The sequence below is a fragment of the Primulina tabacum genome, chromosome 15 (genome assembly GCF_025594145.1).
Source record: "Primulina tabacum isolate GXHZ01 chromosome 15, ASM2559414v2, whole genome shotgun sequence".
In the NCBI taxonomy this organism is placed as follows: domain Eukaryota; kingdom Viridiplantae; phylum Streptophyta; class Magnoliopsida; order Lamiales; family Gesneriaceae; genus Primulina; species Primulina tabacum.
In genome coordinates, this window is record NC_134564.1 from 33774625 (window position 1) to 33798861 (window position 24237).

Here is a 24237-nt window from a genome sequence, read left to right on the forward strand (position 1 = left end):
CTAACCACCCACGCATAATTCATAGAAGGCAAAAACTTGTGTGAGACGGTCTAACGGATCGTATTTTGTGAGACAGATCTTTTATTAGTGTCATCCCGAAAATTTTTTTAATTTTTATGATAATAATATTACTTTTATTATGAATATCGGTAGAGTTGACTCGTCTCACAGATAAAGATTCGTGAGACTATCTCACAATAGACCTACTCTTCATACAAATAGCGCAACAAAAATAGTGTTTGTACAAATTTTTTGGACTACGGAAACATAAATAATCGAACTTCTAAAAATTCAAACGGCGTAAAAATCAAATTTGATCGTAAGTTCTAATCTACTAAAAAATAAAACGTTAAAAATGAAGAAAAATAGTTTGGAAATTGAAGTTATAAACTCCCGACATAATTTTTATATCTATAATAATATGTATGCATCACTCATGCTTTCTGTTTCTTAGCTCCTGTTATTAGGAAGTCTAGTCTCTAGAACCGAAAGGAAAGGTAAATTAGGCTATGACATCAGTAGCAAATCTTTTTCCAAGGATTTTGGTTATTTATAATGCATAAAAATATATTAAAATTGTTGGAAACACTGGAAATTGGAATGAATATTGAAGAAAATAATATAATTTAAAATAAAAAGAAAGTGAATTTGTTTGAACTAATGCTATGGAATTTTTGCAAAGAGTTTGCAAGAGTTGTGATGTCGAGTTGTCTTCTTTTTCTGTAGATACTTTTCTCTTTCTTTTATCTGAATTGGCGTTGACACAGCCTAACTCCCCACTATCTCCATCTTCCAGACGATCTGAATCACGATTTCTTGTCATCAAAACTTCGAGGTTATTCAAAATAGTTGAAAGACTATTGAGCTATCTTTGTTTTTTTTTTTTTTTTTTACATACATGTATAAATGGTCCAGTCGACCTGATCAATACAGATACATACATTTATAAATGGTTCAATACTCTTATAAACACTTCAAAACACCATACAGCAGATATACATCGCACCCACAAACCTCAACAACAAGGGCATGATCTAGATTTTTGAAAATGAAAATATCAGTTATCAGGTTAAGCAGCTGCCTCATCCAAATGTTTCTTTTCTTCAAGATTGCTCGCATGTACAATGAGCAATTCACGTTTCACAACCTGTTGCAATGAACATCTTTACTTCATCAAGAAACTCTGCTTGGTGTTAAACATAATGGATTTTCTTTTTTTCTTTTTTCCTTCTGTTTTTATAATTCGCACACACATACATCTAAGGTGACTCAAACTCAGAACTGCTAAGTCTCAAGGCACCAAATGATCTGTGGACTTCATTGATTTGGCTATGCATAGTGAAAATTGGATGAAAGAACAGCAAACGAACCTCGAATAGTTTGTGTCTGGTCCGGTACCTCAAATAGCTCGAAGCCCTGACTTTCCTCTTGTTTTAAGCACTACTCAATCTACATCACATATGTTGCGAACAAAATAAGCATCCACAAGTCATTGCACAGTTTTCGTATTTCGAATCTTCTGATATATTATACATTAAATTCTCCACCACACTGATTCTATATCCACTGCACTAACTGTATGCTTGCCCTGTGTTTCATCCAGAGCATAGCAGGATGTAGAATGAAATGTTACTTAAGGTCAGCACTAACTTCTTCAATAGCAAAACTATAGACTTTAGACTAACCTTAAGCATGTGATTCTCTTAGGACATAGTCGAATCCAGTCCATTGACGAGGATACTTCTGTGGAGATTACTGAAGAATCAATCAGACATTGTCCATACCGTCTCTAAACCAGAATGCTCAAGGGCGTGAATGGTGCTGTCCATAAATCAATCAGGAATTCAAAAGGGATTTAATCGAGAAGAAATGGTCAAGAAAGACATTAAAATCCCATTTGATCCGGTAGTTAAAACATGCAAGTGAAGAGTTTGAGGCTCCCATGAGACTTCCAATAGTACTCGAGTGTCATCCCAGGTTCAAGAAACTTGAAATAGACCATCTAATCGCAACATCTTCCGCGATCAGGTTTCATCAAGAACGGGTTATAGAAGCAATTATGATTCTATACAATGAAATTTAATCAATATATGAGTAATGAAAGGACTCGATGGTTCTGTTCTCTGTGAAAATCTTATTTTTTTTGCATTATGTCTTATTTAATTAAAAAATCCCTAAAATGTTTTTTTCTATAAACACACATGTTTCATTTTCGTGATTCATTTGTTTAATTATCTATTATTTCTTTTTAAGAGTTGATTTAACATTTGTTCTGTTTTATTTAATTTATAATATATTAATTTTTTTAATACTACTTACTTATATCAATAAACATATTTTAATAAAATTATGAATTGTTAATTTGAAATAGTGCATACGAAAGCACCAAGGTTATAATATTTTAATTACGATTGTTGCTCATCTAAAATAATATAAAAAAATCAACAATCACTATGGTTATGAAACGTAATAATTACATCAATGTGAGTTTATACAAATATAAACAAAAAATCTGATGGTCTCAATTAAGTCTCTACTTTATTTCATGCTAACAGTTTATGAGTATGCACAATAAACCTTCAAAAAAATAAAATGTATAAAAATGATACTCGACAAAAGAATTATCTCAAATTATCACTACTCTATGTCCAAATGCATGGAATTCATAAGATTATTCCAGAAATTGCGATAATCAAATAAAGAGTTTGAGATAAAGAAATTGATGGTGAATAGAGTTTAAATGATAGGGGATATCTATGTAATTTGATATAATAAAAAGACTATTTTAGTAAATTAATTTAACCGAAGACTAAAATTGATTATAGTAATTGTGTGAAGTTTATTTAAGAAAATCTCTATTTTTTTTAACTAGAAAGAAGCGCATACATCGCACTGATCGCACTGATAGAGCAAGTGTATCGCACATATGTTGGAAATGAAATTCATAACTGATTAATTATACCCATTCATATATCGCGCATATGTTGCACATGAAATTCATAATTAGTTGATCATACTCGTCCATAAAAACTTTTGCAGTCAGTTTCTCAAATTTTAATTAAACTCCTTGATACAATACAAAACAAAGGTTGAACAAAATATAAAGATACAAATTTTGAAATTGCGTTGATGTGACGTATAACACGTATATATCCCACGTTGAAACTCATAATTGGTTGATTATACTCGTTCATAGTTAGACTTTAGACATAGGTTTAATTTGAGTCTTGTGAAGTAAATATATATGACTTTCAAATGGTGAAGAGATATTGATTAATAACTTGTGCTATGGAGAGATTTGTGAATCATCTACAATTTTAATCTTTAATAATTTGATTAATTAGTTCCAAATAAATATGAATATAATTACTCAAGTTTATCTTACATATTAAGTTCAGTTTGTTAACATATATCCTCGCTCTTATATTACACCCTCCAAATGTGATAAAACAGTATAATAATTAGAACCAACTACAAGTAATAAAAAATATAGAAAAAACATATTAAGATTGCACTCGGATCAACGAATTTCAAATTCACTGAAATTCACTCGAGTTATTAGGCCGAAAAAAATTCAAGTGAATTTCAAATTTAATTCCTATCAATTCATGCAATTTTAATAATAATTAATGCGGTTGATATCAAATCATACTCAATTCAAATCAATCGATCCAAACACAATATGAGATAATATGAAAGATCAAAGAGCACGATGAGAACATGCTACGTACCCGAATGTTAGCTCTCACATGATTCATTCTGTATAGGGATGTAATCGAGTCGAGCCGAGCCAAACTCTGAATGTTTGAGCTTGGTTTGTTTATAATCGAGCCGAGCTCGAGCTTTATTTAACAAATATATTCATGGCTCACGAGCTTATTCAAGGTTTTATCGAATCTAAACGAGCTCAATAAATATGAATTGTACATTTAAATATTCATTAAATTCATTAAAAGATAAATTATAGAAAAAAATATAATATTCTTATTAAAATTTGTCAACTTATTATAATAAATAAATTTAATAGATTTTTATATATACCTCATAATTAATGTGTTAAATCAATAAATTAAATATCAAAATTATTATTTTTCATCTAAGATATTACTTATGAATTTACTAACGAACATGTTCACGAGCTAACAAGCCGAATACTGTAGAGCTTGAACTTGGTTTGTTTATCTTAACGAGCCTCATTAAACGAGCTCAAACAAACTTTTATCGAATCGAGCTTCGAATAGCTCACAAACGGTTTGGTTCATTTACATCCATAATTATGTACATAAGCTTGTGTAGTAATTTATAATCCATAGCATAATATTGGTTGTAAAACCTATACATACATGTATTATGTATATGTACTTTGTATGTTTATTCATCAAAACCAATCAACTTCCATATTTCTCACACAATTAATTTTCTCATTTTTTTAATATAACTGTATATTATCTGTACGTAATCTACACAGGAGGCGACATAGATTCACAAAGCAAGATTTATTATTGCTTTATTATCAGCCCAAGTCCCAATATTATATGTATATATTCGTGCATGTACCATGCATTAGCAATGCGGGCCATATTTTCTGCTTTGATTTTGACACATATAAAATATCTTCTCCCAAAATATCTCGAGGCTTAACACAACAAATTTTTCATTAACAGCCAAATAAACTTATCACAACTTATAGCAGTTGCCTTCCTTTTATTTAAATTTTAAGTTTTTTTTTTATTGGGAAAAAAAAGAATCATATATCGAACTAGCTATTTGAAAATAGATCGAGTGTTTGTCACTTTACAAACTAGATCTACGGACCTGTAAAAATTTCAAAATATCTTAGTCGATAATACATGCATGGAACACACACACAGTCAAAAGTTGGCTTTTCCAAAGGGGTTCATATTCACATGCGCTTGTACAAATATTGTTCTGGGACATTTCCTCAACTCTTTCATATTTCCACTTTTACTCAACATAACAGCGAAGCATGTTGGATAAAGTGTTCAGGATTTTGATTAGAAAATATATAAATTTTCCCATTTGGATACATAAATTAATATAAAGTTTTAACTTTATTATATAAAAAAAAATAAAGCAAACAGCTTGAATATAATGTAATATGACGTGACATCTAGTGGTCTATCAAGTGGGATACAGAGGACCAAAGAATCACCGAGGTGGCTACGGGACATTATAGAAAAATATTTAGCTGATGCCAACTCAACATACAACCCACATAATTGTGTTCCATCCAATTAAAAATTTTCATGTATATTATAATATATATACATATATAATTTTCTTTTGCTACCACAAACCGTACCTATTTTTATATTCATCAATATGATGACAATCACTTAATATATAATTTTGATATTATTCATTATATCTAACATACGAGTGTCATATCATTGATTAATATAAATGTAGTTACGATTGGTGGAGATATGCCTGCATTTTACGATAATTTGGGACTTCTGTTGGAAGTTGGGCAAATCAATGGGATCGAGAGTGCAGCAATTCCTCTTTAAAATTAAGAAAAATCTTTTCAAAAGAGTTCACGAATATTAATTTATCCTTTAAATTACAGTATCTTTAATTAATCTATAAAATAAAAATACATGTGCTACAATGACAACTTATATATCGTCTTTTACTTTTGGTTTTGCGAAGCGATGAATAGATTAAGTTGCTCAAGTTTTTGTTTGGACAAAAATTCGTGTGAAACGGCCTCACATGTCGTATTTTGGGAGACAGGTATCTTATTTGGGTCATCCATGAAAAAATATTATTTTTTATGCTAAGAATATTACTTTTTATTGTGAATATCGGTAGGATTGACATATCTCACATATAAAGATTCGTGAGACCGTCTCACAGAGACTTATTTTTTTTTGGTTTGAGGGCTGCTTCCTCACTGGTCTAGTGGGATGAGTTATCCTTTCCCCTACTTTAATTTATTGTGTAATTTCTCTGATATGATTTAATAATATTATCATGCTTTAAAAAAAAAACACCCGACCATTATTAAGTATTTAACAAATTTTTTTATAAAAGGTGTATGTAATTCTTTTGAGAAAGAGATATATACAGACTTGACTTGTAGTATAAAATATGAGGCAAGCGCCTTGAGCCCCCAAATTTTGAGGACACCAATTTTTTTTAAAAAAATTATTAGTAAAGTATATTAACGTAGTTAATTCATGAGCTCATCACATAAATAATGATTAATCGACAGTGGCTTGAGATGAAAATTTGAAGTCTTACCGTCTATTTATCTTTCTTAATATCATTCGTAAACATTCAGCAAGAACTGATAATCAATCTGAAATACTTCTCTCATGAGTTCCAACCAAAAAATAAGTCATGATCATCTATTCTATGACGATCAAGCTCATTGTCGCTTGATTTATCTGTCTATTAATATGTTTCAGGTGATTTTCCGACATTTGTCTGCAGTACATTTTGTGATCCAGCAAAAGTTTCATACGTGGAAATTAGTTTTTCAAGATGAAGTTGATCGAAACCTATCTTCGATCAACTTTGTTACAAGAAAAACTAAATTCCTTGGTTATGTTCTCGATCAACAAAAACATAGTTTAGAAAATTGATTATGCAAACTTAATCAATATTTTCACTTCCAAAACTGTGAGGCGAGCAATATTCAAGTGACTATGTACTGTTTCGAAACATAAATTTTATATTTTGTATGGATATTTTCTTATGACATATTGATTTGGGTGATATATTATGTTATCTTTTATTTCTAGAATTTATGATATTTATACTATGTTTTATCTCATACATTTTCTCCGCAATCCGCAACACATCATTTCGTAAATCAAACAATGAATCTACTAATTCAACTATTTTATCAGCTTTCGCAGAGGCAGTTGAACTGGAATTGGCACATGAACTTTCTTCGCCACTAGCTTTGAAAGAAGCAGTTTTACATTGTTTCTCTACATATTCCTCGAAAGCTCTCATCGCTTCTGCCCTACTCGAGAACTTCTCCAATTTTTCCCATTTGAAAACAACATATGTTTTCTCCTATATTGAATGGAAAAATGAAAAATTAATTACCGCATTATATTAAAAAGCTATATCATAACAAAAAATAACTTAAAACTGAATTAAAAAGTCTGTGAAGGGGCATTGTTTTTTTCAAGAATTATTGTGTGGTGTGTTAAAATAATAAATTCCATACTTCAAATCGTTGAAGCAATTAATTTTACTGTCAAATAGTCTAATTCCTTGCTCGAACACTGCCAAAGTCACCAAAGCTCGATATGTGCTTCTTGCGATAAAATAAAATCCAACCTAAATTTAGACCCTTTTAACAATTTGTCCAAAAGTTGCTCTAATTCCACGAATGTTTGTAAGTGGTCCAAAGAGTGAGTGGTTCAGAATTTTTTTTATTTTTTTTAGAAATTAAACTTCTCATTTTCAAATTTGAAACATTCGTCGTTTTATTTAATTAGTATACAAAGAATCATAAGAGATTTAAGTTGTCACATTTATCCTGGAGCGGGAGTCGGAGTCGGAGTCGGAGGCTGAGATCTGCACTGGATTTGGTGGTGGAAGGAAACAGCGGGTCACCGATGCGTGAGAAATATTTATCTGATAAATGAGGAAAACACCATGAACTTTAGACATCGTACGTGTATCTATCTATATCCAGATTTATCCCTAGCTAGTTTTCAATCCGCAAACACAGCAGTGAATCTATTTAGATACCCTCCTTCAGCTATCCTTTCCAAATTCCAAGGCATCTATACTAGTCTTAACGTTTGACCGCATCTATCACTGTACAAACAAAGCTTCATAGCATTATCAAATACGTGTGTATTCTTCATTTACACGTCAACTATTCCAATGGATTAGCCAACTATTCCAATGTGTGATCCGGGCGGTCCAGGGACCACCACGGCTCCTCTCTTCTCGAGAATCCATACATCCTTTCGTAATCCTATTTTTTTAGAACGAGTTGAAGGTGTAGGCATTATTGACGCATAAGAAGCACTAAATTGGGTTTTATCAAGATCAATGCTATGAGCTTCCGGGATACAATGGGATCTTCGTAAAGTTGATCGTTATGAGTGTTACGACGAATTTGATTGGGAGGTTCAATGGCATAAAAAAGGGGATTCATTAGCGCGTTATTTAGTAGAATCATTGAAATGACAGAATCCATAAAAATTATTCAACTGGGTACATGTACACACACATATTATATATATATATATATATATATATATATATATATATTGAATTTGAAATCGGCATAACTTAAAATTTGAATTTATGCTAATTATTAAGTTATAAGAATGACTAAAATTACAACCCAAATATTTCCCTAGCTAGCCACCTTTCATTAACTTAATTAATTTACAGGTGAAGACAGTTAGATATTATGTGTTACAAAATTATTATTATCATTATGTGATTGGGATAATTTGACGGGATGCTGTGGGTCCGAACCCAAAATCTTTGTCTTGACAATAACAATGTTGGGCATTGGTCGGGTCAGGCCCGGTGATAGGAGCGTTGCTTCACGAGGCACCCTAGAAATAAAAATTTCTATTATTTGGAAAATTTGCGTCCAATGAACCCTACAATACCTGCCATCACACTTCACATGTTTGGGCATAAAATCAAAAGCCAAGAATCTTGCGAGCAACCCCATATGTTTTCGCCTCATTTTCTAACCTTTGATATTTTTGCATTGTACATGTCTATGTAATCGAAAAGCTTAAATGAACAAGTTTTATACTACATTTAAAATAATTATCAACATATCACAATATCATTAGATCATGTGAATCCTTAATATTTTAGCGAAAACTCATTAGTTGATGGTTCATATGACAATGTTTCAACACATCATCGGAGAGAAACGCTCATAATATCGTAGCATAGAAAAATTCATCTTCGATGAATCAAAAATGTTTCAGTTGATTTTTTTTCTTTTTTTTAAGTTCGAAAGATTATATATAACTCATTCTAAATTAATGGATCGATCTATCCCTTGTAGAGCTGAGTGTGACCATATATAATGATCAAAATTCACCATGAATGGCAATCCCTTTTCTTCGGTCCTACCGATTTGCCAATTCTTGAACTTCTACGTATTAATTGCCAATGCAATCTATTGTCTGGATCGAGCTATCTGGTTACGACACCATGTTTGGGTGTTACACCAACATATATATATATATATGTTTTGGGATACATACACTCAACATGAAGTAAGATAGTTGACAATCCCAAAAAAAGTTTTTAATTAGATTTCGTATTTGAGTTTTTCTGATTATCAATCATATCCTAATTAATTAATGTAATTGCTTCCCAAATCCGAGTCTTAAAATCATACTAACTGGAAAATTATATTTTTGGTCAATAACTTGCATGTTTTTTTTTTAAAAAAAAATTTATTCATGTGACACGACACCAGAAAATTTTGATGTGTCACCAAAATTGCTGACGTAAAGTCGTGCATTGTTGACGTGTCCACGCTCCAATGAAATCTTTAGATCACAAACGTCAGCTGTTACGATCCTTAAGATATCCAATATATATTCTCAGATAAATTCTTGCACTGTCGACATTGTATTTTTCTCTTGGCCTTTCTTTTAATATTGGAAATTTCCGACGAGGGTTTTCAAGTATTTTAAAAGATTCTTTCATCCTAATGGAGGGGCTCAATTTAAAAAGAATCGAATAAAGATAGTCGGATTCTTCTCAATCCGATCACGATGTTGTTTCTTCCCAACAATTCTAGAGTGGCATGCATAGAAGTGCTACCAGAAGTTCAAGAATTTTAATTAAAGTACTAAATTTATTTTACAGTGAAAACTTTTATTTGTTAAATGATACTATAATTTTTTTTATTACAACTATTTCCATTTGGTCCGAAGTCAATTACTAGGCGAAACTTATCCGACTAATACTAAAAAAATATTGCACAAATTGGAACAATCATTAATTCGAACCACACATTGAATTATTTTACTTAAAAGTTCGACCAATCTTTATTGAAGACATATTTGAACTCTCCCACGGGTGATGCATCTTGACCATGCCCATACCCTTTTCATGTGGGCCCGATCTATCCACAACTACAACCCGGCCCTCAACGTCCCAAATAGCATCTCCATTCCTACCTAGCTATAATATAGGAGGTGTAGAAGAAGAGAAAATATAATATATATATATATATATATATATATATATAGAGAGAGAGAGAGAGAGAGAGAGAGAGAGAGAGATTTTAGCCGCCCTCTAAATTTTTTTAGAAATTAACATTTAATTTTTGTCATATGTAATTTATTTCACTAATACTTGGTATTTGGTGCCATTCACCATGAAAAAGTTGCTAGCTAGCTAGCATCTCCGATCCTATATAAACTCATGCACCCCATATCTTGAAATCCCATCTCCAAAAAGCCAAGAAAACATAACCAATGTCTGGTGTGTGGGTTTTCAAGAATGGTGTGGTCCGACTAGTCGAAAACTTCGGAGACTGCCCTCGTGGGAAAACCCTAGTTCATGTCCCCTCCGAAGAGGTCATTACGTCATACGGAGTCTTGGAAAGAAAACTGTTGTCACTCGGTTGGGAGAGGTACCACGGCGATCCGGAGTTGCTCCAGTTCCATAAAAGATCCACGATTCACCTCATCTCACTCCCAAAAGACTTCAACAAGTTCAAATCTATGCATATGTACGATATTGTTGTCAAGAACCGCAACGAGTTCGAAGTTAGAGACGTGCTACAATCGCAGTGAGTTTGAATTTAGAGAAGTGTAATAATACTGCGAAATTTCCTATTAAACTTTGTTCCAAGTTGACTGAAGGTGAAGTTTGCTTCATATATATTGATGTATTGTAAATTATATATTAATGTATTTCATCTAGCTAGATGTTTTGGGATGGATAGTATATATACGGCACTGCGTAGCCAGCAAGATATTTTACTTTTCTTTTCTTTTATTTTTTTTCTCTCTTTTTGTTTTTTTCTTTCCGCTTAGCACCTTTCGAAATAATTAATTAATACAGGATCGGATGAGCGTGTCCCAAAAAAAAAAAAACAATATCATATACTTTGAATTTTATTTTTTTATGAAAAATAAGATAAATTTCAGCGTAAATTTTGTATAATAGATCACAACAAATTGATTGATAAAAAAAATAGTTTATGAAATCTAATTAAAAAAAAATTGTCTCATTGTGATACTCTCAACTCGATGATGAACTCGACTTTTTTTTAATCAGATATGATTACATAGTATATCTTATTCTTTTTTTTAAAAAAAAAAATTACAGTAACACAAATTTCATTAAGATTAATTGACGAAAAAGTACAAGTTGCGTATAAAATCTCTGCCCTTTTGTGGAGAACGATTCTCTATCTTGTGTTTTTATATATCTTCTCTCCCTTCTTATTTTGTCCTACTTGCTAACGTACGATACACTAAAAAACAATACTAGTCACAATATTATCTGATTTTAGATTTAAATTAATTTTCATTTTTAATCTTAAATCTCACTATTTAATTTGAAATATGTCCCTCACATGTATTTATTTATGATATTGGTTAACCTTGTACATATTTACAATAAAAAGTAATATTTTTTGTTCATGAGAGATCTAAATAGAATTCTTGTCTCACAAAATTGACCCATAATACCGTCTTGTATTGATTTTTGTGTTAATATAGTAAATAGGACGTGAAAAACAGAGGATATAAAGTAAAAACTTGAGCACTTTATAAATGTTGCATGTTCTCGTATGTTTTGTGAAGGGATGAACTTGTAAGAACATCGGACTCCAAAAACAATGTGGCGTGTCCACTAACCAATTGGCCCAAAAGTCAGATACTCAAGTCTTTCATTATACAATGTTTTCCATTAATTTTATAATTATGGATCCGTTTGGACACACATTATTTCGCATTTTTTGTTCCAATAAACCTATAAATCAAACTAACCTTAATTTTGTGATTCTCCGACGATTTGAGAGCGAGTTTGCTTGTTTTCCATCGTTACTGCTCGTGAGGTTTTGTTTTCTTTAGGTTTAACATGCAGAACGATCTGGAAAAATGGTCTATTTTCGGGTAGTTTCAAAACCCAAGCCCAAGCCCAAAAGTAATTGCTTCAATTAACTTAAAATAATAGTTGTATTTAACTAAAATATCTCATTATATTATTAATTAAAGGTAAGATCATAATCATATTTATATATAATATATGTTTTTAAATTAATATTCAAAATTAGACTTATATTGTTTAACATAACTATATCACTACACAGGACCTCATTTTTCAAGTATAAGAATTCATTTTAATATGTATTTTTACTTTTTTCAATAAATTACTTTTTATTGATTGAATTAAAGTGAACAAGAAAAAACCTGAAAATTGTTTTTTGGGAATTCAAGTAAAATCTATGAAATGTTATTATGTAATTCAAATTCATACCATGATCTATGGAAAAATGTTAAATTAATATTCAGTTTTTTTTTTTCAAAATAAATATATTATTACTGGACTACATTTATACGGCATACCGCTTAAAAAATTAAATATTTATTTAAATCTTGTAATTACATTACCAAAAAACTCTCTCCGTCCCCAAATATAAAGTTAGCATTTCATTTTTCATCCATCACAAATATATAGTCCAATATATATATTTGGTTTTATTTTATGTATTCTTTTTTTTTTTTTTACAAATCTACCCATATTCATTAAATACATTAGAAATTAGTTATTTGAAACACGTTTTTATATCATATTAAAGACCTTTTTAAAATAGTTAAATTTTATCGTAACAAATAGTAATTTTTTGTAATTAAAAAATAATAATAATAATTGATATATTTAAAATAAAAGACATATTAATTTTTACTGTACGTCCATGTTCAGCTTTAATGAGAAAGTTTAATCGAAACCCGAAAGCCCCGGAACAAGTTTAATATAATGATCAAATAGAATTATTTCATATTTGGCATTTTGTCCCCCAATTTTTATCATTATTACTATTTTTTTCATAATGACGATTTGACAATTCTATGTCAATAAAAGCAGATGGTCCGAACACATGCATGAAAAATTAAAGCGTATGATAATTGTTATTTCATTTATTTTATTTAAATGAGATGACACTTTCGTTTACTTGGACTCCTGCCACTTTTGAAACATTTTATTTAATTCTGAAAGAAAAATGACTTGTACTTTAAAATTATTATTTTTTAAATGAAATTTTAAATTAAGAATTTGTCTTTTTATAATATTGAGTTTTTAAATTTTATATTTGATTTCTAATATTTAAAAAAATATTTTTCTTATCTTGTAAGAATCCTATTAAGATCAAAAAAAGTCCCGAGAATAGTTGTTACACAATGCACGTGCGAGATACGAGAGAATAAAGATAAAGATCGGGAAAATTTTCTGAAGAACGAAGCATCGTTGTTTCATTGTGTTGCTGTGAGTTGATGAAGACACTCAAAGATAACACATGCACAAAGTGTTGATTGAAGAATTATTTTGTTACTCCAAATTTTATTAGCACATATTGCATTATTATATTTTAGTTATTTTTGTTATTAATATTTTAGGGTGTAATTTATTTCCTTTACTTGTTAAGAAATATAATTTTTCATTTATTCGCTACTACTAATTTTGTAAACTCGGTTTCTTTTCTAATAATTATTTTTTCATGAGACATCACACAAATTGTGTTCACTTATATATAATTATCACTTGTCATTTTTAATTAAATTATTTATTCGTGTTTAGTTATTATTAGTTCATCATTACTTGTAAATTTCACGTGCTACTTTTTTCTTGGCTCAAATGCATTCGTCATAATTTTAACCTCTTTATTAGTTGCCAAATCAATTTCAATTTTCAAGTATTTCTCCAGTTAATATATCGAATCATTAAAAAATTTGTTTTTTAAAATTACTACTTAATTTATTTCTAAAAGGAACTTACTATGGAGAAAAACATATGATAATTTTTATTACTATCAAATCATTACCATTATTATTGTTGTTGTTGTTTAATAATTAAGTCGTCCAACTGCCAATTAGACTTAATGCCAACCACCTGCAGAGTGTCGTCTACCTTTAATTATGTATAAAAGTCGACCATGCAAATTAATATGGGAAATAGTTCAAAGATTAAATAGTATCGGGTTTTTTTTTTTTTAAAAAAAAAAACAGAAATTAACTCTCATATACCTGCAGATATATTAAATAATACTAATAATAATAATTGTAATAATTATTATAATAAATAAATAAACAAACTATGTTTCGATGTAAACAAAAAATTGATAAATCAAAGATATGTCACATACAAGTCATGAGTAGGTCGCTTGTGAGACGGTCTCACGAATCTTTATCTGTGAAACGGATCAACCCTATCGATATTCACGATAAAAAGTAATACTCTTAGTATAAAAAGTAATACTTTTTCATGGATTATCCAAATAAGAAATCCGTCTCACAAAATACGATCCGTAAGACAGTCTCACACAAGTTTTTGCCAGAAGGTCATTGGTTTTGAGTTTAAAAGATTCAAACAAGTCAAACCGATGAATTTCATATAATGAATATAGTTGTTGAAGGCAAATGGCAAAAACATAAAATACGGCTGTAAGCCAACGACATAGGGTATCAATTTTTAACAGAGAACAATATGAAGTACTAGAGAGAGCAAACATTACCATATGAAAGAGATTTATATAAAAATGGAGAAAATCCATAAACAAAATTGAGTGATCGGGTTTTTTTTTATTAGATTACATTATTTTTAAAATATATTTATCAAACTATTGTGTTTTCTCACAATTTATCAAATTATTGTTAAAATAAAATGAATTTTTTTTTTTACTCACGACTATCCCGAACTTGTAAGAAGTAGAACATCAAACAAATATTTTTTAAATAATTTTTCACTCGCCCGTGATATATATATATATATATATATATATATATATTAGTTACATATATAATAATTTAATATATATATATATTATATTAATTACATATATAATAATTTAATATATATATATAAATAAGATATAATATAATAATTTATATATTTCATAATATAAAAATACATGTATATTTATAAATAGGTATTTGAAACAAAAAAAATTTCAATAGTATGATAACATAAAATAAAAAAAAATCAAACATCTTTTTATATATACATGAGTTCAAATTCGAGCGGATAGAAATCATTTATTTTCAAATATTAATTCAAACTCTAATTTATACAAAAATTAAATTCAAATTGAATCATTAGATCAAAATGAAATTTGAATATATTAAATTTATTTAAATTTTATATAACACGGACATAAAATATTTAATATAAAAAAATTAGATGAGCAACCAATGTTTTTTTATTAATTAAAATGACTTTATAAATTTAATATTTTAAATTAAAATTTGGATATATCATATATATAATATAAATAAATAAAAGTTCGATTTTTTTTCCTGAATGAAGTTTAACGTAGTTAAACAAACAAAATATAAAATAATTTGTTGATTAATGATTATAAATATTTTTGAAACATATAATTAGATTCATGCATTTAAAAATATCATTAAAATATTTCTCTAATAATATTTAAATTAGGAAATTATGATATATATCTCAATAAATAGAAAGTCGATGATGATTTGCTTCACCGCGGGAACCAAACATCTCATTTCTCATCAAGTCTATCAAAGAAATTTGCATTTATCAAAGAAATATGCCCTTTTTTTTTATATTTTTCTGAAATAAATATATATCAAAATATTGCTCTTACATTGTTTTTACAAACTGTACAATCTAAAGATCATAAAATGACAAGTAGACCAGCTTTTTAAAAAAAAACAAGTAGAACCCATCAAAGAAATGACAAATGGAAAATAATATATTATCTTCAGTTTAAACTAAAAGAAGGGTTCAAGCAATTAGTTATTTTTTTTTTTACTCAAATAAAAATAATTTGACATAGTCGTATTTATATATTCATTATTTGTATTATTGTGATTATTACTTTGAGAAAGTCGGCATCATTACGCATTAAGTCAAGGTACCTAAGTGGTCTGATATGACAACAATATTTTTGAAGAAAATAATAAAATTCATTGGATAAATTAACTCTATAAACTTGACTAGTCAAAGTCGAGCATAATTTCGCACGCTGTCCATTCATATGATGTAAAAAGAAAAATATTAATTGCGGCAACAAGTTTAATTGCTTGATGTTGATGTACAATAGTTTATAGTTGTCTCTGTCGAGTAAAGCGATCGAACCATAACGTTTAAGCTGTTATGTTGTTTAAAAGATTTGAGGTGCACAAATACCACTAGCAATATAGCTTTTGGAAAAACAACAAACGTTCGGTCATATGATTGATATCAAAGTCAATGTCGTGAGTTCGATTATCATTTATTGCAAATAGAACCAATTATTGAGAGAGATTGTTGAGATGCAATATTGTTGATGGGTAGACCGATCGAAGCTTGGTATTTGGACTACTTTGTGATTTAAAATATTTGAATTACAACGAAATACATAAATTCCATATTAATTAATGTACGCTGCTTGCTGATGATCTAAGAGCATATATGTATATATGTGTGTGTATATATTTGTAGACGATAGCAAGTGGGATGTAGTTCGTGCAAGTTTCTCATGATTTAGTGGACGAATTATTTTTCACGGGCTTGGCGTACACCACTATTTTCTTTATTTAAATTTTTTATTTTAAATATTAAAGTAAATAATATATATATTTTGTATGCTTTATTTTTCCACCCCAAAGTGCGAAACAACATACATGTAGGGTGTCCACACTGTGAAAAACTAAATAATTATAAGCATTCAATGAAGCTTATTTTTTTTATAATTTATCAATAACTTGACAAAAATGAAAGAAATATAAATTACAGTACTGAAAATATGCATATTATTATTGTTATCAAATAATCAATAATTGGACATAAAATGAGAGCAATATAAATTACTTGACAAAAAATATAATTTTTCTGCATATCTATACTATTATATTATTAAGTGGGATAAATTTTTACTAACTGAATTTGATCTGACTTTGTGACAACAAACTAAATTTACATAAAATAAGTCTTTTGTGAGACGGTGTCACGAATATTTATCCGTGAGACGGCTCAACCCTACCGATATTCACAATAAAAATAATACTATTAGTATAAAAAGTAATACTTTTTAATGGATGACCCAAATAAGAGACCTGTTTCACAAAATACGACTCGTGAGACCGTCTCACACAAGTTTTTGTGATTTGCATATATTTAATTTAATTTAAATTAAATTAAATTCTTTTTATATGCAATTTTTTTTCTTCTATATTTCAGACACATTGCATGCTCAAGTACTATTCCATTAAGATTATTGCTAAGAATTGAATATAATCAACATTTGGGTCTAATATATGATGTGAATTTCTGATTTTAAATATGTTGATTAATATTTAACTTCATCATTTTGATATATCTCGAACGAAGGGGACTCACATTGATATTAAAATCTATATCTCTGCTTTACACAATGTAATTTTTTTAATGAATTTGGCAATTAATTTATTTTATAAATTTTTTATTAGAAGCTACTAAACATTAATCATCTACTTTTTACCAAGTAAGATTTATCAATTTGAAGTAAATTATTGGGTTCTGCTGTATTTTTTTGTGACGTGAGAACCTATATATATATACTATTTTCGATGCATATTAACTAAACTTTTGAAACAATAAAAAAACTTAATTTTATTTTGTACATTATTTTCGGACCATCCAAAACGAAAAGAAATTTGTTCAAAGAGAAAAAGAAAAGGAGAGGTTAAAATAATAAAGAACATTACCAATCTGTAGTTGGAAAAGGACAGTCCCACGCCGTCATCAAGTCTTGACTGTGAATCTGTGTTATATATATGTATATATATGCGCGCGTGTACAGAGAGTAGAGAGAAGTAGACTTGCCGGCATTCATCGTTTCTCTCTAAATAAGACAGGATTTGTGTTCTAGAGTATCTTATTTTAGTTAATTTTTATTAAGCGTGTTGAATAGTCAATAGCACAGCTCATTAATTTTATTCAAGACTCAGTCTTTTTCATCATTCTTTGAAGAATTTTGTGGCAGGTAATCAACAATTCCTCAATCTGCGCAGACTGTTTCTGGGCTTGCTTCGTTTTTGCTCAAGATTTGAGTTTGTGCGAGAATCTGGTAATTGATTTTCTTTGATCCGGTTTTAAAGTTTGATTCTTTTTCAATATACTGTTGTGCGTGAAGCTATGGCGTAAATTATGGCTCCTTGGTTTGTGGTTTTGAATTGTCGAAGAAGCTGATTTTTCATTTCAAAGTCCGGTCGGGTGTTGCATGACAGTATTCGATTTTGTATTGAATTGGGTCTTGATTTATGTGGTTGGATTCACCTTAATATTATGATGGATGCCATTTTCGTCATGGGTTTCTGAAAACTGAGAGATTTTGAAGAGATTATACAGTGGATTGGCTGTTATTTACGAGTTTGGAAGAGGGGTTTGATTGTTATTGGTGAAAACTATGGGTTGTGTGTGTGGTAAAGCTTCTTCAGTAATCAAAGACAGTGAGGAGAGTCCTAAGCAGAGAGAATTGATTAGGAAAACATCAGAATTACGCGCAGCTCGAGCGATTTCCTCAAAAAGAGATGAGAGCTTTCGTCTGAAGGAGAACTTGGAGAATCGTAGTGTAAGAATTGGATTGATTGATAAAAAAGTAAACGCATCAAGAAGGGTGAGAGATGATTACTATGACAAGAAAAGAGAAGCCCCTGAAGCCGCGAACAATTTTCCTTTAGTGGTAAATATTCCTAAAGCTGTAGAAGGAGAACAGGTTGCAGCTGGATGGCCATCTTGGCTCGTTGCAGGGGCAGGTGAAGCTATTCGGGGATGGATACCCCGTAAAGCAGACACTTTCGAAAAGCTTGATAAGGTATTTTTTTGGGTCTTCTTGTTAAATTCATTACAAGATATGCACTTTCTATGGTGTGAAAGTATGATTTGAATGCCTTTTCTAAATCAAACTAAAGCATGTAGATTTCGCAGAAATCCGAGAGTTAAAGGTTTTATCAACTAAATTGTTTCTGAAGTATGCTGGTCTTGTTCCTTTAGTTCAGGGTTACCTGGGATTTGCGGAGAAGCATATCCAATGGATACATCCAAGAATGAAAGCTGTGTGCATATTCCCAAATTGTCATTTTTTTGTAGTGAAAAATATCTCTTCCGTTCATATACATGCAAGGGACTGGCCAGGGATTTGTGTTCGGTGTTCCATTTTTATGTGATTTGTTTTGGGTTCTTTTGTGAGCATTTTATAATTGCAGATAGGCCAGGGTACTTACAGTAGTGTGTACAAGGGTCGTGATCTCCTGCAAAACAAAGTTGTCGCTCTTAAAAAAGTTCGTTTTGATAATATGGATCCAGAAAGTGTCAAATTTATGGTCAGGGAGATTCTTATTTTGCGAAACCTTGATCATCCAAATATAATCAAACTGGAAGGCTTGGTCACTTCAAGAACATCATCCAGTTTATATCTTGTTTTTGAATATATGGAACATGATCTCACAGGACTCGCTTCACTCCCTGGAGTCAAGTTTACAGAAGCGCAGGTAAATTTTTGTGATGAATTCTTCTATCTTGTTTCCTGTCTTAAATGCAACACTAATTGGAAAAATTGTAACTTTGGTTTCTGGTGTATTTTTTAGGTGAAGTGCTACATGCAGCAGCTGTTGTCTGGATTAGATTATTGTCATAATCGTGGTGTCCTGCATCGAGATATTAAGGGTTCAAATCTTTTAATTGATAATAATGGCATCTTGAAGATCGCAGATTTTGGTTTAGCATGTTGTTTTGATAGTCGTCAAAGTGTTCCATTAACAAGCCGTGTTGTGACTTTGTGGTATCGGCCACCAGAACTTTTACTTGGAGCAACTCAGTACGGAGTTGCTGTTGATTTATGGAGTACTGGCTGTATCCTTGGAGAATTATGCGTCGGCAAGCCCATCATGCCTGGAAGGACAGAGGTATTATTTGGAACATGGCTTTTATCATGCGAACTCATAATTTCTGGATACTTATCTAGTGAATTTTAGTCTATGTTTGTTCTTTTCTTGCATATACGGCTCATTCCTTTGGCAGTTCTTTTCATAAGGCTAGTCTTATTACTTTTTTAGGTTGAGCAATTACATAAGATATTCAAGCTTTGTGGTTCTCCCTCCGAGGATTACTGGAGGAAGTCAAAATTACCTCATTCGACTGTGTTTAAGCCAGTTCAGCCATATAGACGGCGAATTGCTGAAACATTTAAGGATCTTCCTGCTGCTGCCGTGAGCCTCATGGAGACCTTACTCTCAATTGATCCTTCTGGTCGAAGTACTGCTGCTAGTGCTCTCAAAAGTGAGGTTAGTTCTCTCCGTCTCTTCCTTTCTCTCTATATATATACATATATATGTATGTGCGCGTGCGTGCGCGTATGTGTGGATACATTTGCCACCATCCTAGAATTATCTATGAGGGTTGAGATACGAGTTGGCCGATGTCCCTTTGTCCAATTTAGGATAAGGTCTTGGCTTATGGATATCATATTGTGCTCTATGTTCTTTTGTTTATTATTTTTTTACAGTTCTTCTCAACAAAGCCATTTGCTTGCTCTCCATCAAGTTTACCGAAGTACCCTCCAAGCAAAGAAATAGATGCAAAACTACGGGAAGAGGAAGCAAGAAGGTATGTTCTGTGACGAGATTGTGATTTTCTATTTTTGGGTACTTATTTGTGAAAAATAAGTTTCTTTAGTTTTGATCTATTGCAAATTAAGCCTTCTAAAGATATATTGGCACTAAATGGGACCCTAAGTAAGGGACAAAGGGGTGAAAGGACATTGTTACTTAATTTTGCTTGCTGGCTTGTTAGCTTGAACTATATTTTTACAGGCAAGGAATCCATGGAGTTAAGGGACAAAGGGGTGCAAATGAATTCAAAAGAATGAAGGAATTGCAAGCTGCTCCAGTACCCGATACTAATGCCGAGTTAGCAAGATCGATGCAGGTATTTGATAGATTCAGTCTTAAACTCAAATAAACAAAACTTAATTCAATGTTCAAACCTAAAGGATTGTTTTAGATGTTAGTGCTTCTGCTTTAATTTTCCCTTCCCGAATCAATCTTCATGCTGTGTTGTGGAGAATTCAAACTACAGCAGCTTCCTCCTGAACATATAATTAGTAATTACTACTGGTCCTCTTGGCACATAATTAGTGCGCATATATAAATCTACATTAAATTTCAGTGTCCCGTCATATGTTAAATTCGATTTTTTTCTTATTTCAATTTTCATAAAAAAAGGGTAGTGTGGGTATTTTTGGGAATTTTTTTTTGGCAGTATTGGAAACCAAAAATAATTACTTTAATGGTCTGACCCTTAATAATATAGCAAATTAATGGCTTTGGTATGGGGTTTTATCATATGTAAATCCTCAACCTTTATGATGAAAGCTCGGTTCTTTTTCTAACAAGCTTTTTAGTCCTCACTCTTAGATCTATCTGTTATCATGATATAGGAAACTTTGATGTTTTTGGATGGCACGTACTGGAATTCAAATACATGTTTATACTCGTGTCTTCCGGTCCATTCTTCCCCGATCCCATTTTTTTCCCTCTTTTTTCTGTGGCCTGATAAATTGGAATCTGGCATTTTTCTATGCCTTTTTTCCCCCAGAGGCAAGGCCATCCTAATTCAAAGAGCCGAGCGAAATGTTCAACTCTCAGGAGGAAGAAGCTGCTTCAGGTTTTCCAGTTGATACCCCACAGCCTGTACAAGGTATGATAGAAATGAGCAAAGATCATCCCCAGAAACGCCCGGAAAGATATTCTCATTCAGGGCCCCTTGCCCCAGGAGTGGGGTGGACGTACTCTGGCAGGAAAAACGACGATATTTCCACTGGTTCTACTAGAAGTGATTTATCCGCACTATCAGGTTTGGTAGCATCCAGGGCTTTTGCAACAGCTGAATCCCGAGACGAGTGGGCTTCACATGCAGAAGCTGCAAGTCAAGCAGGTAGACTTTCCGAATCATTTGGAGATCCAGCGAGGAAGCAGGATCGAAAACATCCCAGGCGTATCTTTTCTGGCACCCGACAAATAGAAAATGGAAGAGCTAGCACAAAAGAACCAGTTATAGTAAGCTTCAGCACTAAACTTGAAAAACACCTTGTTTTTGTCTTATAATTTCATCATCTTTCTACAGCTGCCCGAAATGATTACCTAATCTCCTAGTAGCTTCCATTTTTATGCATACTGTCTGGAGTAGTGGGGAGATCCAGGGATTTGGGAGAGGGTTGATGTAATAGAATTTGGGTAGAAATATACTATTCTAAAAAAAATTGCATCGCCTCCGATCCCTGCGGGATCCACCCTTGTTGATTTGTTTGGCTTATATAAAAAGGCTTTCATGTATTCTCTCCTCAGGATGGACATGGCAACAAAGAGAGAAAATATCATTTCTCAGGTCCAATACTCGTCCCTTCAAATAATATAGACCAGGTTCTCAAGGAGCATGATCGCCGGATCCAAGAAGTCGCGCGACGCATGAGGCACGAGAAAGCAAAAATTGGTAGAGCCCGGCCTCAGGAGGCGCGTGTTTGAAGTTTCATCGCTACCATGTAAATAGATGGTTTTAGTGTATATTTATTCTGATAATCGAGGATTAACGTTTCTATATTTTCAGTATTATGGTCAAATCGTTGCATGAAATGTAATTGCAAGATAATTGGTTGCTGTAATGCGATGTAGGGATGTTCGGTAAAAAAATTTGCATTTTTGGCGTCGTATTTATAGAAGTTTCCATTTTAGTTCTATATCTATGGAGTTCTCCAATGTAGCCCCTTTCTCAATCCTATAATAAACGAATTTGATCATATTCCCCGAAAATTCCTTACTCTTGACACTTTAGTGGTAATAAGGAAATGACAAAAACTTATGTGACACATTATCACGAGTCTTATTTTTTAAGGCGGATCTTTTATTTGGGTCATCCATGAAAAAATATTATTTTTTATGTTAAAGTATTATTTTTTATTGTGAATATCGGTAGGGTTGATCCGTTTCACAGATAAAGATATATCGTGTGACACCTGGGCCGAAGAGGGTAGGGTGTAATCGTCGGTGTTATGAGGTTGCATGAACAATGAGCGGTTTCTGACAGGTTTCTAAGAGAATATGAATGAAAAGAAAAGAACATGAATGTACAATTCCTCTAAACTCCAATACATGACAACTACACATAATGGTACACTCATCTCTGTCAAACGTCCAGGGAAACACTATTTTTTTTAAAATGAACTTGTATATTTTAAGATTGACAATTGAACACTTTAATTTTTTTAATTTTGCGTATTGCACCCTCGAGAAAAATGGTTGGAGGATTCAAAACGAGGGCCGGGTATAGGAAGAAATGTGGGTTGGATCGGGGGAGATCATTATTGGGCTTATGGCAGAAGAGTCCGAGAAATATGTATATCATTTTGGACTGAAAAATAATAAAAAGTTAATTTCTTGGGCTAATTTTCGTACATTTTTTTAAAAATCTTTCTTCACAACTTTGATTTAGTATTATTTTAAAATTAACTAGATCCATCTTATAATTCCACATGGATGTCAGAAATCTGATTATAATAATGTAACTAACATTATAATTACTTAATTATATACATTATAATTTTAAAATATAAAATAAATAGCATAACTAATAATTAACAACGTGATGGGATTAATCGGGCAGCAAATGCAGTCGAAATTTGTGAGCCCGCTTAAGTAGGCAGTTGAAAAAAATCCAAGCTGGATTAGATTTGAAGTTTTTGTTGCGAAAAAGTAAAAATTTATGGTAAAAAGTAAAAATCTCAAACTCTCAAAATTTACCAAACTACACACTTTATAATATTTTTCTCTCTACTCAATTGTGATTTTCTTCACAAATGAGAGATCTATTTATAGGAAATCTTTACAAATAATCCAAAAATAAAATACATCATTACCTACATCATCACACACTAATTTTCAATATTTACAACTCTTATTTTCAACATTCAAATATTCAATACACACATTTTAAATATATTTTTCAACACTCCCCCTTGTGATGATGATCATAATGATT

General features: G+C 31.1%; 1 protein-coding gene, 1 long non-coding RNA gene and 1 pseudogene across 2 annotated transcripts; 2 read left to right on the forward strand and 1 right to left on the reverse strand.

Moving 5' to 3' along the window:
- Nucleotides 1-956: 956 nt before the first annotated feature.
- Nucleotides 957-2020, reverse strand: LOC142526257 (uncharacterized). The gene is made up of 3 exons (XR_012815214.1): nucleotides 1686-2020; nucleotides 1371-1449; nucleotides 957-1147 (listed from the first exon to the last, which is right to left on the reverse strand). It is a non-coding gene; the product is annotated as an uncharacterized LOC142526257 (long non-coding RNA).
- Nucleotides 2021-10309: 8289 nt separating this feature from the next.
- LOC142527070 (flowering-promoting factor 1-like protein 3) lies at nucleotides 10310-10913 on the forward strand. The gene has a single exon (XM_075631786.1). It carries the CDS (start codon nucleotides 10464-10466, stop codon nucleotides 10782-10784), a length of 321 nt encoding a protein of 106 aa, XP_075487901.1. The 5' UTR covers nucleotides 10310-10463; the 3' UTR covers nucleotides 10785-10913.
- Nucleotides 10914-17977: 7064 nt separating this feature from the next.
- Nucleotides 17978-22999, forward strand: LOC142525847 (putative serine/threonine-protein kinase At1g54610; annotated as a pseudogene).
- The last annotated feature ends 1238 nt before the right edge of the window (nucleotides 23000-24237 follow it).